This window comes from Ammospiza caudacuta, chromosome 5, assembly GCF_027887145.1.
Source record: "Ammospiza caudacuta isolate bAmmCau1 chromosome 5, bAmmCau1.pri, whole genome shotgun sequence".
Taxonomy (NCBI): domain Eukaryota; kingdom Metazoa; phylum Chordata; class Aves; order Passeriformes; family Passerellidae; genus Ammospiza; species Ammospiza caudacuta.
The window spans coordinates 49,569,734-49,587,240 of NC_080597.1; the positions used below are offsets into that span (position 1 = coordinate 49,569,734).

Here is a 17,507-nt window from a genome sequence, read left to right on the forward strand (position 1 = left end):
AAGAAGAAAGAGCGTGTTATAAATCTGTTGGCAAAACTGATGGGACAAAATAGGAAAAACCTGTGTATGAAGCTGCAGCAAATGTAATCTCAAAGTGTTTCTAAAAGTAATTTTCCCCTATTCATTTGTTCTTGGCTGCCTCTGCTGTTTACTCTGCTGTTCTGTGCTCTTTAGCAATAGCAGTTTCATTTAAACTCTGTGCAGAAAGGACTTTGCCTTCTCACCTTTCTGTACAGCTCAAGGATTGCTTACACAGCCATGTTATGGCTGTGCCCTTTCCAGATGAGGAATATGTTGATTTGGTTTCAGCTCATTAACTCTCTAAGGAATCTCTTCAGCTTAGCTGTCTGCAAGGCTGGAATCTCCCATACTTCAGGATCAGGGCTTTTTTTCTCTTCACATTTCTGAATGGGTGTCCCAACAGACACAGACACTGCAAGGAACCCTAAAGAGCTGCAGGGTGTACTTCTCTGGAAATGAGCACCCTCTCTTGGGATAATGAAATTTTGTGTGTTGTGTTTGGTGCTCTGGGATTAATAAAGGTTATCAGTAAGGCATTTATAATAAAAGTTCTTCCTGCTTTTCCTGGCATACATGGGGAAGATGGGAGTGTTATCATTCTGACATTTCTGTCAGAAGTGGTATTTGAACCACTGGATGATTCCGACAAATGCCACTGCTGTCATCTGCTGCTCAGTTTTAATTATATCTGACTGAGTCTTTAATGGCACCAAGCAGAAAACTTAATTAGTTGGTTTAAAGGCTGATCTTCAGAGTCTGAAGAATCCAAACAGTTTACAGCGTTTATGCATGGAGACTGCCATTTTCAGACTGATGATGCAAGTCAGAAGAATTAACAATGCCACTTATAGGAAGGAAAAACAGAGAAAGACTTACAAGAATATCCTTCTACAAACCCCACCATTTTTGTACATGACATATCAGTGAGGCAACCTCATGTCTAAGAAACTGCTGTGCTGGCTCACAGATGGGTCTCAGACAAATGGCAGCAGAATGCAGGCAAAAAATTGGGTGCTCATGGGAACATAGAGCAAATGAACATCTGTTACCTTAAACAGAATGTATATGTTTATTCTGCAGCGGACTGCAAGCACTGCACTATTTGGGAAGACTGAAAGGCTGGCATTTTCTCATACACCAGTGCACTGTTCAAACAAGCTGCTTGAAAGGAGATTGCATTAACAATTTATACTACCTCTGTGTTTGCTTTCACAGTGTTAATATGATTATATTTCTCCACTATATCCTGGAAAAACAAGCATTAGTAAGATGCAATGTCAAACTGCTAATATGATGCAATTAGAATTTAACATTGCATTCACATACTGGTTGCAGACTGCCTGCAGATAGCTATTTTCAATAGCTGGGGGGAAAACCCCAGCTAGTAAAAACACATTGTTTTTTCCAGAAACCCAGGGATGTGGGTTTGGGAACCCTCATGCAGATGTGGACTGGTGGGCTTTGCTGGTTTGTGAGATCACATCCTCCGGAATGGTTCGGCTGGTGTCCTTTAAGATATTGCCAAATTTCATCATTTGCAGGGAATGGGCTGGATTTTATGTATAAAATGTGCCTAGAGCTCTCTGTGGGCTTCAGTCAGAAAGCAAAGCACTTGATGACTTAACACAGCCCATGTGACTGATCAGCTCTCATTGTCCTCCCCTGCTTTCAAAAGCTTTGTGCTTGCAACTTAGTTGACCATAGAACCACTGAGGCTGGATTGCACATCTGGAGATCTCCACATCCAACACCCGCCTCAAAGCAGGGTCAGTTAGAGTCGTTTGATCAGGAATGTGTATATTTAATTAGGTTTTGAATATCTCCAAGGCTGGAGACTCTCCAGCCTCTCTGGATATCCTGTGACAGTGTTTGACTATGCACATCAAAGAAGAGTTTTTTCTGTTTAATCAGATTTTTCAGTATTTCAGGATTTTTTTCACTGCCTGTTTTTCTTTTGGTGATCTCCACTGAGAGCATTCTGACGCCATTGTCTTCCCTTATCAAGTATTTATACACATTGATTAGATCCTCCTGAGACTTCTCTTCCCAGCCTGAATTGACAAAGCTGTCTCAGCCTGTGCTTTTCTGACAGGTGCTCCAGTCCCTTAATCATGTGTGTGGGTCTTAACTTGACCCAGTTTAGCATGTCCATGTATGTCTTGTGGGGGATCCCTGGACTGGATATGGCACTCTCCACTGACAAGGACAGGGCATGTTTCTGGCCCACGTTCAGCTTTTCATTCCCCTTTATTGACTTTCAGGATATGCCTGTTGGTCCATCTCTCTAGCCTGCCCAGGTACCTCTGGATGGTAGCACAAGCACTTGCCAGCAACTCTTTCCAGTTTTGTATGTTATTAAACTTGCTGAGGGTGCACTCTGCAACACTGGTCAGGTCACGAATGAAGAGTTAAGCAGAGGAGGTGGGGGAAATGGCTAAATGACTTTATGGCTTTTGTCACTATATTCTTCAAAGCCACAAATCTAGTTGACCTCACCCTGCCTGGATTGCTGCTCTGTTGAATGCCAATCAACTGGACTTTTCAGGTCCATGAACCCATGTAGGTGAATGACTGGAGATGAAAAGTGAGCAGTCAACTTCATTGGTCTTTTTCTGCAAGCAAGAAGGGACCTTTTGTCCATCTTTCCTGCACTCTGAATGGGATAATGAAAATATCCTCTTGCTCTGAGGGAGGCTTTTCCTCTTCTCTTTCATGGATTATTGTGTCCTTGGTGACTCACCCATCAAGATGAGTAGAAATAAACACAATAACACACTGACATGTAACATTCAGAAGAGTTTAGTTAAAGAATCTCATTTTGCCTTGAACAGTACTTTTGCCAGTGGACATAAAGCAGTGTATTTATAGGATATGTGATATGTTTTGTTTATCTTTGACATTTTATATCTTAACATGTTGCAGCAAAAAACTGCTGCAGTTACAGTAGGCCTCACTGTGGGCATGGTGAGGAGCTGCTGTGGATGTGAGTCTGTGCAGGGGGCTCTAAGCACTGTTGCTTCTGTACAAATACAGCCTCCTGCAAACTGGTGCTTTGGTACTAAGCTGTGCACACCAACTATGTGGTAGAGGATACAAGAAATTTCCTTCTTTATCCTTAAGTGTTGAAATCACCACTTCCATCTTCCAGCTGGAGAATGTTGCACAAGGTTTATTCTTCATTGTCACCATGAGGAAAAGAGACCACCACAGCATCTGCTAATCCTTCTCATCCTTCTTACTCCTTATGCCCTGACTTTAGCAGTTCATGAAAGCTAAGCTGATTTTTTAATTTAAAAGTTCTTAGGCCATGTTCATAAGGAGCTTTGTATTTCAGCTCTGTTTTGCTGCCATGTTCACAGCTGAACATCTCTGTGCTGGGGCATCCTGCTGAAGGAGAGGAGGTGGTTGGTGAGCAGCCCTGCAGAAAGGGATCTGGGCTGTGCTGTTTGGCAACAGGCTTGACATAAATTAGCAGAGTGCTCTGGCAGTCAGGAGGACAAACTCCTTCCTGGTGGTGCATCAAGCACAGCATCACCGGCTGGTCAAAAGAGGTGATTATCCCACTGTATTCAGCATTGGTGTGACCTCACCTGGAGTGTTGTATGCTGGACTCCACAATTCAAGAATAAGGTGAAGGTACTCACATGTGTCCAAAGGAAAGCAACAAAGCTGGTGAAAGGCCTGGAAAGAATGTACTGTGAGGCACGGCTAAAGGCTTTGGGTTTGTCTAGTTTGGAGAAAAGAAGGCAGAGCTGTGACCTCCTTGCTCTCTACAACTTCATGGGAGAAGGTGGAGATGGAGGTGGTGATCTCATCTCCCCGGGATCCAGTTATGGGACATGTGGGAATGGTGCAACGCTGCACCAGGGGAGGTTGAGACTGGACATCAGGGATCAATTATTTACTGAGAGGATGGTCAGGCACTAGGCATCCTAGAGATGTGGTCCATGCCTCAATCATTTGAACAACGCTCTAAATAGCATGCTTTAACTTTTGGTCAGCCCTGGATTGGTTGGTCAGCTGGCCTAGATGATGGCTGTAGGTCCCTTCTGACTAATATCTCTTTTCCCCAACACCTCAGGGTCTCACATGCTTTGTTGGTTTTGTTTGTTTGTTTGGGTTTGTTTGTTTTGGTATTTTTTCCCCATAAATCTCCTGCTAGGCAAGCAGCAGCATTCTCTCTCTCTCTAGGAAGTAGAACCTGGAATTCATTGAGATTAACCATAAAAAATCCACAGCTTATAGGGCACCAGTGTTTTCAGAGGAACTGTGGAGTGAAATGGCCACAGGGTTAAAGTGTCTTGCTGAGGCTTCCAGGATGCAGTGAGTCTCCTTTCCTTCTAAAAACATTCAGGTAAATGTCAGTATCCTCTTTTTGCAAAAGCCTCTCCTAGCCCATCCCTGTGCTCAATGATGGCTGCAGTGTTTGCAAACTCAGCCTTTTGACTGAGCTGTCATTCTCCATCATGCAGCTAACACAGTGATTGCTGTATTACAGACCCATTATTTGACACTGAGGATACCTGGTTAATACATTAGCTAAAGGGATACTGAGAATAGTGTGCTGCCTTTAGCGGGTAATATTGGATGCTTTTGTCTTTGAAAAGTCCCACTGGTCTTTCCTTTGTGAATGGCTGTAATTTGCTTACTGGAAATAAAATGACACTTTTTGTCCATTTCTTTCTTGATTTTACCCACGAGGTACATAGAACCAGTTGATTAAACCACTTGGTGCTTTTTTATGTCTAAGACAGACACATGAATCTCTCAGCATATGAATTTAGGATTCTTTTAAAACAGGTAAAAGAGGAGCATTTCATACACTTCATTTCATACATTTCAAATCAACCTGTTTAGTATCCTTTTTTTGAAAGCATTAACATAATTTAAGACAGACCTTTGTTTTACTTTGCTAAAGCTATATAAAAGTTAGAGGTCCAGCTTGAATTATTTGAACAAATATCCTCCACAGGACATCCTTCCTAAAGAGAGAAATCAGCTGTCTTTTGGAGGAGTCTCTTCTGTATTCCTGAAACTAACTTAAACTCTTAACCTAGATGGCAAATTTAGCTAGTATCCCAGTTTTGAGGTCATTACACTCAGGTGAGGTGATACATACCAAAGCCTGCAAAAGCTTTCAAATTTTTTTTTCCTTAGGCATTTTCTCCCTTTTAATTTTGCAGAACAGGCACATTTTAAGGAACATCTTGGTTTTACAGAATCCAGGGATTATAATAGTGCAAAAACAAGAAAAAAGAAAAGAATAATGCTGACTCCTTTTATCTCACTCCCAAACCTCCCAGGAAGCACACACTTGTTTGGTAGTGGGAGCCCCTTTGGATCCACTTCCATTCCTCAGACAATGGGAATGCAAAACCCGCAGTGGATGGTAATTTTTTTCATACCAGTAGAAATGGAAAAGCATTCAAATTTGCACTGAAAATTGAGATGACGTAAAAAATGAGACATTTTGTAAATATAAACCCTTTAAAATAAAATAATACAGATGACATAAAAGTGTAAAAATTGTCACTGACATGAATAATTCACTAACTATTGAACGGTATAAGTCACCAACTAATGTGTATTATGTGCCATTTAATAGTGGATGTATCTGAAGAAATATGGAAATTGGAATACTTTAATAACTTCATATATGAAAGATGATGAGACTGCCTAAATGATTAAGAGGAAGATATGTTATAATGAACTAAAGCCACTCGAGTGTAAGGTAATTTTAATTCAAATCTCCATCTGCTTATGTATAATTAAGACTCATTTAACAAGTTAATGCCTAACAGAGAGAACTGATAAGTTTGGTATTAAAGAGCTTAAGAGAAGTAAATTAAACTGTCGAGTTTGAGGAGCTTTCATTTGAATTCCCTGTACCTAACCAAAACACATCTTCCAGGTGCATTTCTTTACCCTGACTATGCAGCCAGGTCCCAGATTTGGAGAGAAAAAGAAGATGAAAATCATAATATCTTTGTTATATTTTCATTTTAGATATCATGTCAAGTCGGGAGTTTGACAGCATCTTTGCTCATATGAATATTTATACTGTTCAACCTGCTCTCCATATAGTGTCTATACACCATTAAGAAGATACTTTTCATTCCATCAGAAAGATTTATACATTGCAGAGATTGCCAATGGGGTTAAATAACTTATGAAAATAAGAGGATTGCCTTTGATGTGTAAAGAAAGTAGTATTTTCATCACTGGTAAATTTCATGCTATTCACCCACTTAACTTTTTCTTTCAGTCCTTCTCCAAATATCTTTCTTGCAAAGTCCAGTAGTCAAAACAGTGGCTTCAACCTTTTCATCTTTCATCATAAAATTTTAATTTAAATCTTTTGGCTTCTTCTTCACTGTCAAGATGAGAGTTTCTTATATTCACTTCATACTTAAAATTCTGTGTGCTGCTCTTTTTTTTTTTTTTTTTTTTTTTTTTTTTTTTTGTCACTGGAGCCAGACATCGGCTTTGATTTGCTCCTAGTGCTCTGGAATAAGTTAGACACTTTGGGGAATGTATTGGAAGAACAAATACCACAGTATGTCTAATGCTTATTGCAGTGCAGATGCTCCCAAGGGTTGACAAGTATTAAAGCTATGGGATTTGATGACCAACACCCAATCTCAATAAATGCCTAACATAGACACTGGACTAATTGAAATTTACTGCTTTGTTCCTAGGCCAAAAAGACTTAAGCATCATTCTGGTTTAGTATCAGTTTAAGTGCAGAAAAAATAGGGACTGAATTGTTTAAAATCCATTAAAGAATACAACCAACGTCTTACTTCTCAAATTGAGTTTTGGGCATTGGAGGTCCTTAAAATTCAACAGCAAGTGAAATACCTCTTTTTATATATATCCACAGATTACCACAATTTACTATTTGTAGCTAATCTCTTCATTGTGAAAGCATTTGGGTTAATATGCATTTTTGTATGTGTATCACAAATAAGTGAGCATATGTTTTAAAAGGTCTTCCTTTTCTCTAGCATTTAAAAATGCACTCTGTACTGAGCCATCTCCAAAGACATTTGTAGCACTTCAGCAGAATGAACTTCAAGTGGCATAGGAAATGTGTCAAATGAACCAAACCACCTAAATTGACTACAGCTGAAAACTTACAGTCAGACAAGGGTCTCAATTTGTGCTGATAAGCTGACCTATGGAAAAAAAAAAATTGCTTCTTTTAGTGAAGCCTGCCCTTCAACATTTACTGCCTTTCAAGTTCAGAGGTCTTGCTTCCAGAAGAAAGAGGAAATGAGAGAAGAAGGGAAGGGAAGGGAAGGGAAGGGAAGGGAAGGGAAGGGAAGGGAAGGGAAGGGAAGGGAAGGGAAGGGAAGGGAAGGGAAGGGAAGGGAAGGGAAGGGAAGGGAAGGGAAGGGAAGGGAAGGGAAGGGAAGGGAAGGGAAGGGAAGGGAAGGGAAGGGAAGGGAAGGGCTTGGTTAAGAGTTCAATTTGATCTTAGAGACCCAGGAAATCAAAATTTCAAACCAAAATTAAAAATCCAAATGCAAAAGAAAAAAAGAAGGAAAAATAAAAGAAAAATGAAGAAAAAGAAAAGTCAGAAGTTCATACCTACACCATGAACTAGTCTGGATGAGGAGGCCAGCATTTTTGTGAAACATTGCTGATGCCCTTCCCTGGTACCTGAGTGTATCCCAGAACACATTGCAATCTCCTGGATGACACTCAAATTATAGATTTTTGTATGCCAGAAGGACATCTTTGTTTTGGGACATCTTGTACATTAACTGAAGAAAGAAGCTACCACTAGGGAATATTGGCACGAGACAGACTAATTAGAGAGTAAGGACTCAGTCCCTCCCCATGGTCTAGTGCCTGTGAAAAGCAGCACATACATTTCACTTTACGGTTCCTATCAGCTGTAAGCAATATGCCTGTAGCTCAGCCCCACTACCCACAGCTAGGGTGGTATCTGAGTATACAAGATAATCCTTCCTTCCTTTGAGCTCCATCTAAGCAATCCTTACAGTAGAGTAATTTCACTTCATAACCACACAGATGTTAAGGTTCTGAACCTCTACACAAATGCCATTTTTTCCTGGCTCAGAACCAGATGAATTGGGCAAGGCAAGCCAAGATCCCTAGTTGCCAGGAACAGGAAAAGCTGGACATGGCTGAAGGCTCTGACAGTGAGAGGTGGAGACTTCTCCTGGAAGGACAGGAACCTGCTCTCTCCTGGAAGGGCCCAGGGACTTTATACTTGAGCTTGCTGCCTTGCCAGGTGCATGCCAAATCCCAGGCTGCACCTTCTCTCAGAGGTATCATCCAAAACCGCTCCATCATTCATGCAGTAGCTGACATTACAGCAAGATTAGCAACATCTGAAAACCTGGGGAAAATCTATACAAGCCTTATAAATGCAGCAATTGCCATCCAAGCATGTGGAATGCTCTTTAAACAGAGAAACATTTCAGAGCCAAGGCATTTAAAGATAATAAAACCTGCTCATGATCCCTCTGCAATATTCTTTCTCCTCCTACAGGTATCAGCCAACTGGTCTCTCTGAGAGTAACACCACCAGGTTTCTGACAGCTGCTCTGCGCTACTGCAGCCGAATGCAAGCTCCCATAACCTTCATTTTATCCTCATTCCTGAAGAGAATTTAATACTCTTAAATTAGCAGTGGGTGCATGAAATAGATATTAATACAGCACTCAGCACATATATGTTTGTGATCAACAGCTTAAAGGTTAAGAACCTGTGGCAATTCCAGCTTTGAACCAGGAAATATTTTAGCATCAATGCCACGTCATGAAAAAAGGGTGCTATTCTATAATTTGTACCAAGAGGTACAAATGAATATTAGTTAAACAAAAACAAATGAAAAAGTCAAGCATCATGGTAATAATGAATAATTAAACCCCTGTGAGTCCAGAAAGTGTAACACTAAAGTTGTTGTATCATCTCTTGTAAGGTCCTTGCTCAGTCTCACAGGGCAATGTATCAAGCACAGACTAGATTTCATCTCAGATTGCTTGTGTTCAATTCAAATAATGTTACCATTCCCGTGCAGGTTTAGTTTATTGCCATGATCATACCCTTTTCCCTTTTAGGACACTTACATTGAGAGGATGATTCAGGGATCCCACAGATTTTAACCTTACTTTTGGTGAGCGGTGCTCCTAAATCAGTTGGCAATACAGTTGTCAAGAGGAACAAGGCTTTTTACAAGGCCATTTTGTTGTCTTCAGAGGAAAAATTACCTCCCACTGGTCTCAGCTGGGTACCAGTGTTGGGGGAAAGATGAGTGGGACATGAACTCCTTTCACAGCAGTGATGTGGCCATGGTAACATATCCATGCAGCTACTCTTCCCTGACTTTTGCACTTTATCTCAGAGCAATCCTGCTAAACAAGATCTGGTCTTGTTCCAGTTGGAAAGCAGTTTTATGTTCCTTCATATGAAAAGAGTTCTCAGCAGACAAAGTTTTTAAAGATTTATGACAACATAAAAAGCATTTTGTTCCTTCTCTTTTAATTTCCCTTAGCGCTAAAATGTTATTGTCCTCAGTAAAAATAATGACATTTTGAAAAAAATGTATGCAGGAATAAACCACATGTGGGATGTCAGCATTGGATTTCACCGACACAAAATTGCTGGAATGAGGGAGTGCAGTGCTGAGTCCTGCCCTGCAGAGAAACCAGCTGAGAGCAGTGAACAGTAAAGCACTCACCTGCCATCCAGCCCCTGCACACCACCACCCTGGGTGGCCCTGCTCGGGGGCTGTGTGGTTATTTTCATGCTAGCAGCAAGGATCAAGGCATTTCATCAGGCAGAAATGAATGCTTCTCCCCAAAGCTGCCCAGAGAAAAAGGAAAATGACACTTAATAACTGTAGTTTAGAAGAAAGGAGAGAAAACTGTGGGCTGCTGGAAACTGCCCAGATTAAGGATTAGGTAGGGACATAGTATTTCAGCAGGTGAAGAAGAAAGGAGAAGGGAGCTGGGCTCTGGCAGGTGCTGAGCTAGAAATCGCGTCAGGCGTGCTACCAACAGTATCTCTGTATATCACCCCTTGGTTTTCTCTTTTGTCTTACTAGATTTTGACAGATCTCCCTAGATTTGGAAATATTTCCACTTACAGCCTATTAGTGCACTATAAGTATTGTTCATTCTTTATTTGTTTCTCTAATTATTATCTATTGCTTAGCTCCTCTCCTCCCCTCCACTTGGACTGTCCACCCCACCACCCTCCAGTCAGGACTTTTCTCTCATTAGATGCGGATTTTCCTACTTTTATTTCTAAGTGATGAAATATTACATTTTCTGAAGATTCATGTTGTTCTCTGAATACGAGTGTCACACTAGGTTGATGGGAAAACTCTAAGTCATGATTTAGTAATGGGAGAAAATCAGTAAGTACTGTGTCTAAGGGAAAGACATAAGAACAGCCATTGTCTTGAGCTGATAGCAGCTGTACTCAGATTAGGAAAGACCTGTGTTTAAGTGTGATTTCTGGAATGCAATAAGGGAAACAGCCAAACCTCTGGGCTGTGATGTCTCCAGAAGAATATGCACCTTTCTAAATGTCTTAGGTTGGTCAAAGACGATTCCTAGGCCCACCTGGAGAGAGAATCTGGTACAGCCTCTTGAAAGCAAACTATGTGACCCTATGATCCTTTCTGGTCAGAGATTCCATACTTTTTTTAATTTAAAAGAAAACAGTGGAGGTGTTTTTCAATGAGCCTGAACAGCTGTATGTTTGCTGAGGATTTAGTGTGATGTCTCCCTGAGTCTTGAAGTGAGAATTTTCTGATTATCAGACTGTGAACTCTCAGTGGCATAATTTTCCTAAGTACTTGGAGAGCAGTGCTTTTACAGTATTTATATGCCTAGAGATGCAAAGAGTACTGCCAATGTGAACTAATGCCAAAAATGTTTAAAAACAAATGAATGATTCCCAGAATTTGGTAGTTTAGAAATAACATTATGTGCCTTTCTGCAATGTTAAGCATATATTTTAAAGCCTGATACCAGGTGACTTCAGTGCTTTTCTGCTATGAAAAGCACTACAATCAGTTAGGAACTTGTGTGAGTCAAACAGAGGGACAATGAAAATGGAGCCATTAGGCCATTTCTTCAACCCCACAGACTGCCCCAGACTAGTCATTTCAGCTTGCTCTGTCTCACTGGGCTGCCAGCAGCAGCTCACAAGATTCCCCAGTGGCAGCAGAGGGGCCTCTGCTGCATGGAGAGTCAGGGAGTCCCATCAGGCACCCAGACAGCAAATTGCCATTGCCCCTGAGCTCCAACCAGCTCCCACTGAGCTCTAAATGACTTGGATGCTCCTCAACAATAATTTTACACCCTTAACTCAATTAGTTGCTTTTCATTCTCTGTTTTTCCTTAACTCATGTTCTATGAAAATGTCACAGGTAGTTTTTCTTGCATGAGATTTGGCTCAAAGTTAGGCATATGCTGTGCTTATGTTTTGTATGTGTAGAACAAACAGCAAGCTCAGCCAGGGAGAGGACTCATGGCAGTTACCTAACATCTTACAACAAAGAAATACAACAATGAATCATTTAATTAACTAATAATAGCAGGTAAGGAAAAGCCAGAAAGACCCACTCATTCTATGTGATCTGCAAAATGAAAAGCTAATTCATAAGAAATATCCTATGGAATCGGGTCCTTTGTTCTTGAAATCTCTATATGCTGTAAATACCATGCATGAATGAAATGGCTTATACCCAAAGGAAAATTCTCAATCTAAATAAAACAATGCTTGGGTTTTGTTTATTTCTTAAAGATAAGCAATAATTTATTTCTCTTTCATCTTCACAATTATCACATACTGTGCAGCTACAAGACCAATGCCACTACATAACACAGGAGAATTTCTCACCTACACTTTACTTGGACAAGTACAATTACAATTTACAGATTAAATGTACTGTAAAATATGCAGTTGGAAAAATGTCATTCTTGTCTATATGATGGGATGTGGCATATGTTTTATGAACAGATTCAATCTAAGATGTAAAACTTTAAAACTGTTAAGCCAAGGATACAGTATAAAGCATTTTGATTTGGTATTGTATTGTTACTAAAGTAGAAAAAGCAAAATTAGAGAAATAAATCCAGATCTTAAGTTATAGGATATGTGTTTGGTTAAGAAATTTTTTGCTTTACTTTTCTATTTTTTTTTTTACAAATGAATAATATGAATATATTGCAGGATAAAGAAAGACTGCCAGATAAGGAAGGTACTGTTATATGAAAAACAAATGAAAAATACCAGGTCATTTTGCTTACAAAAAGATCAAACTATAAACAGTCACAAAATATATAAAAATGCCACATTGAACGAGGCAATTGTACTCTACCTAAACTGGTAGTATACTCTCTGTTAGAAGTTGTGTTCATACAGTAGTAACTGATAAAAAGGCATTGTGCACTCTTGTGCCATCTGGGGATTTAGCACCATGTGTCATCAGTTCTTGTATTGTCATCCAGTTGTCCAAGATTTTCTTGTTTCTCTTTTTCATCATCTTTTTGTGACTCAGTTCAATAATATTGATTTCTTTTTTGCCCTCGCTGCCACTCTGTGGACTTTCCTTGAGACACTCCAGCCTGCTCCTCATCATGAACTCCCGCCGCCTCCTCTGCTCCTTGGCGCGCACCAAATGCTGCTTCCGCTCCTCCTTGCTCCAGTAGCGACCCATCTTCATCTCGCTCATCGTGTCATCATCTGTCGTCATCCCACTGCGCTCCTCTTTAATTTTTAAGGCACGTTCCTTCAGGATTCTGTCTCGAACTGGTCTCTTTGTGATGTACCTCGTCCCATCACTCCTTATTTTCACTTTCCATTCCATCTTGGGCTCCGCACACTTCTGCGAGTCTTTGCACATGCTCACCAGGCTGAGCTGGCTCTGGGCGTACTCCACAGCAGACTTCTGCTGGATCAGCTGCATATAGCTCTGATAATGCTTTGCATGAGCAGGGATGTTCCCGTACCTGTAAGAAGAACTGTGATATGGAGACAAATAGGGAACGTGCTCGCTGCCTTGCCTGTCCTGGTCTGCGAATTTGCTGCTTTCTGATGCCAGCACTGCATTCTCAGCAGCACTGTTTTGCTCAGTGGGTTTGGTTTTGGCTGAGGTTGTCTCCCTGTTGCTTTGTCCTGAGGATGACTGATTAGCAACAATTGTGGTCCTCAGGTTTTTCCTATTGGTTATGCTGATTACCCTCTGGAGAGAGTTATCCGGGGATCGCTCCACAGTCAGTGGAGTGCTCCTGCAGCTTTCAGCAGTGTTGTAGGCACTGGAGCTGTCCTTGTCAGACTTCTCAGGGTGCTCCATGATGTCATCCAGTTTGCCTCTTTGTACATCTGTGCTGGTGTTATAATTCCTGAAACTTTCATCATGTAAAGACCAAATGTCTCCATACTGGTCTCTCACCTTTTGGAGCCGGTGAGCTTGCATAATGTTCTGGCATTCAAGTTCAATGTTCCTCAGTTCCTCATTGAGTAGCTGCAGCTCATGCTCCACTCCATCTTGGTCTCTTCTGTTGCATTCTATCATGCTGCTTGAGTAATAAAGATCATACTCCCCATGGTTTCGAATCTTGCACTTCAGTTCCAACAGCTGTCGAAACCTTTCACATTCTTCTTCTGGGTTTCCTATGAAATCAGATTCAATGTATTCCCCAGACACAAAGCTTTCATTGCACTGGAGCTCAACACTGCCTAAAGTGTCCTGGCTGTGGCCCAGATCCCGTTTGCTCTGCAGGGTAGCACCGTTCTGCTCCTCAGCTGCATTTTCCTGCTCTGAGCTCTCATCGTTGCGAAGACTTTCATCTGTAGGTCCCACCCCACTGTCCTTCTCATGATTATTGGATGATGAGGTTGCAGTGTCTGTAGTGCCATCTTCCTCTTCATGTTTCTTTGGCTAAAAAAAATGAGTAAACCAAAAGGATTACAAAATGCAGATAATATAGAACAATTATTTTCCAGTTCTGTTTTGCTTAAGCAGCTGGGATCTGATTTAAGCTCAATTAAAACAGATCACTAAATAGCAGTCCTACTGCTCATAGCTTTTAAAGATTTCTGAGAGTCATGCTGTGGTTTCCATACTAAGCAAAGTAAGTGAATTACAGTACTAGTGACATAGCTTCTTAGGTCTGTAAAGAAATACTTCCCTCTCAAGCTAAGCCATCTCTTGGCAATGCTTAAAGATAATGATCACCAGATGGTGAGCTAGTTTTGATTCTGGATTATGGCTCCACTGGTGGAACTGAAATCTTCTCAAACTTGAGGGAAAGCTTCAGTACTGGTATCACTTCAAACAAACAGAGCAAGCAGCCAATGAAGCAATGACTAGTGCAACCTAATAGGGTGCAAAAAGACTACTGTTGCTTTTTTTAAACAGTGAACTTTTGTTTGCTTCATTACAACCCTCCATGGCCTTCTCGTACACTTATTGCGCTCAGTAGCCTTTTTCTGAAAAAGTGTTCATTTCAGATTCTAGGATTCTGCTCAGAAGGACCTCAGTCTGTTTCATCCCTGGAAACTCTTTTTGAAAACTCATTTTGTTCCATTGTTAGACTTTATGTTCCTTAAAAATAAAATCAGTCTTTCAATATTAAGTGCAGAACAACACTGAATGCTTTGCCATGGATATAATGTCAAGCTTTTTGACTGCTGATTAGCACTCCACTCATTGTACCTCACCTATTTATATTCTCAACCTATTTATATTCCATAGAATATTATCCAGAGATAATACCTGTCTTAAGAGACAGACACTTTATTTTTCAAACCAGATAAGCAAAGAATCAGGCAGAGTGCAATTTGTATGACCAAGTACCTAACTACACACAGTACCAACATCATGTCTCTTTTAGGAGGTATAATTGCATAATTATGTATAATGACTGTAATAATCAGGAGAGAAAAAAGGTACCGTGCACCCAGTGAAAGGAAACAAACTTAAAGAGGCCACTGTCATAATTCCCTTTTATCTACTTTGACAAACAGTAAAACATGATGAAAATGTGTCTCCTATGTCATCCCTTCTCCTCTCTTCATGTGCACCTCATGATCACATGCCCTTCATCTGGTTTCATTTCTTCAACTGTTATGAAAAAATAATGGCCTAGGGTCAGAAAAACAAAAATAACCTCCACCCCCAACTCAGTGTTAGAGTGAAATAAAGCAGATATTGAAAGAAACACACCACACAGGAGAATTTTGTGTCTGTGACAAACCAGTTAAAAATTTTTGAAAAGATGCCTTAGGAGATCTAGGTTTCATTTAGTATCCTTCTAGTTCACCTCCTCCTGGTGAGTGCTGCTTCATATGCTATTCTCTTCCCTTCTCTCACCTGCTTTGGAGTGCTGCAGCTTGTCTTGACCTCCTCTGCCCCCAAACCTTTCAGCAGAGAAGTGACTCCAACCTGGGCAGCTTGCACTTCACCCCAGCCATTGCACTGCAATGTGCAATCCATATTTCTCACTGCTCTGGAAAATATCTAACTACCGACAGGAGGGAGAACAGCTCCACCAGACAACAGGAGGGCAGTGCTGCAGAGCAGTCAGGAATCTAGGTGCCCGTTCCAAATGCAGGGCTCCATTCACATGACCAAATGAGGATGGTCAGGATCTGCTCTTTGACTCTGGGCATGAGTGGAATTACACAATTTGCATCCATATGACTAAAACTCCAAAGAGGGTGGTTTATGTGTTAGCCCAGCTAGACAGCTTATAGGAGCAGAGCTTTATGATACTTCCTCTGATGTCTTCTGCATGGTATTACACCACCCAAAGCATATATTTGAGCACTCCTGAAAGACACCACTTAATGAGGCTATTTGTATAGGTGTTGGGAAGAGACTTTACAGTCGAGGCCCATGCAATCAACACTTTCAGAACTGGTAGCTCTTGCTTTCCACGCCCCTTTTATCAATAATTTAAGCTTTGCTTCTTCAATTTGATTTATACTGACTGAATATAATACTCTGCCATCTACTGAAGTTACACTATCGGGAATTAACATGCACACACAAAAGATGTAAACAAAGCAAAGTCCATCTTTTGAGTCAAGTAGAAACCAGATGAGTGGGATTGATCTGATGAAATGTGTCTATAGTACACACATCTGAATGTCAGATAGGGGCTTTGGGTTCCCTCAGGGAAAAACAAGTGCCTATACATTCAGATTCTTCTCAAACTAAAGCAGACATCCATATCACATTAAATTTTTCCGCAGTATGTGGATACTTACGGCTAAGTCAATTAAGAAAATGGAAAGTAATACAGATATTTATTGTACTGCTTGTTTTTGAGATACATTTTATTAAAAAAAAATCCATTGTGACTAAAGTGAGGTAGCCCCTGACATTTTTGACCTGGACATTTCATGCTCGCCAGAGCTCCTAAACATGTGCAGACTGAGCAGTCTTTTACAGCATGAGATAATTTTAATTTTATTTTGAAAGATAACAAGCCTAATTCCACATTACATCTCTTCTGAAAAACAAGAGAGAATCCACAATTTTCCGTGTGTTGCTTTTTCTGGTGTTACCTGCTATCTATCTAAAACAAAGTGTTTGTTTTCAAACATACATTGTCAATCTCTTCCACAATTATTTCTGTTTGAAATACCAAAGGGCTCCTTAGGCCTCATCTTTGCAGTGAGAACTCAGATAATGAGAAGGTAAACCCAGCAGTGCGTACAATCAAGCAATAAATGAACCTCAAAAGATTCTGCATTTCAGCTCCAGCAAGAATTCCTGCCTATAAAATGGCTAATCTTGTGGGAATTCAGGCACTGTTCTATTCTTTTACAATTTATAATGTATATTGGACTCAAAAGCCAGGCTGCTACTAAAGTCTGAGTGCAGTATGATTCAGCTGAAGCCTCTGACAAACCCGGCTGGGCTCTCTGGTCAGTCTCTGACAGTGAGAGGGAGACATGTCACAGGGAGAGGAACCTCCAGTGGCAGGCTAACCATGAGGGAAATTTGGAATTTATTTCAGTGGTTCACTAAAAGAGAAAATGCTCTTCTGCCAAGAATGCTGGTTTTTTAAAACAGGCTTCTTTCAAAAAAAAAAAAAAGCATTCTTCCCCAGATATTTTCTCTGTATTTCAGCTTTGAATGAACCAGAATAATTATTTTTATCTAATTCTTTCTTCTTCTTCTTCTTAATAGGTTCTGATATATTACACGATACCAACAAGAATTTCTGCATGGCAAATGTATGGCAGTCTTCTGAAAATTATCTCTGCTGCACAATGAACCATGATGTCATAAAGGGAAAGGAACACAATGAGTTATAAAAAATGGAGAATTACATCTTTCCTTGAGGCTTTTTGGATTATTCCATACAGAGAAGATACAATTCTTGATTGAATTCTACAGATTAGATAAAAAACATACAGAAAAGACATGACTATCTACTTGACTCTTCTATTACACACTGTAGCAAATTTTTTTGTGACAG

General features: G+C 40.4%; 1 protein-coding gene across 1 annotated transcript in view; it reads right to left on the minus strand.

Moving 5' to 3' along the window:
* Nucleotides 1-11,939: 11,939 nt before the first annotated feature.
* Nucleotides 11,940-17,507, minus strand: part of PDZRN4 (PDZ domain containing ring finger 4) — a 228,546-nt gene continuing 222,978 nt past the window's right edge. Inside the window, exon 10 of the mRNA XM_058805361.1 lies at nucleotides 11,940-13,954. Coding sequence (XP_058661344.1) covers nucleotides 12,428-13,954 — 1,527 coding nt within the window. The 3' untranslated portion in view covers nucleotides 11,940-12,427. The remainder of the gene's footprint in view (nucleotides 13,955-17,507) is intronic.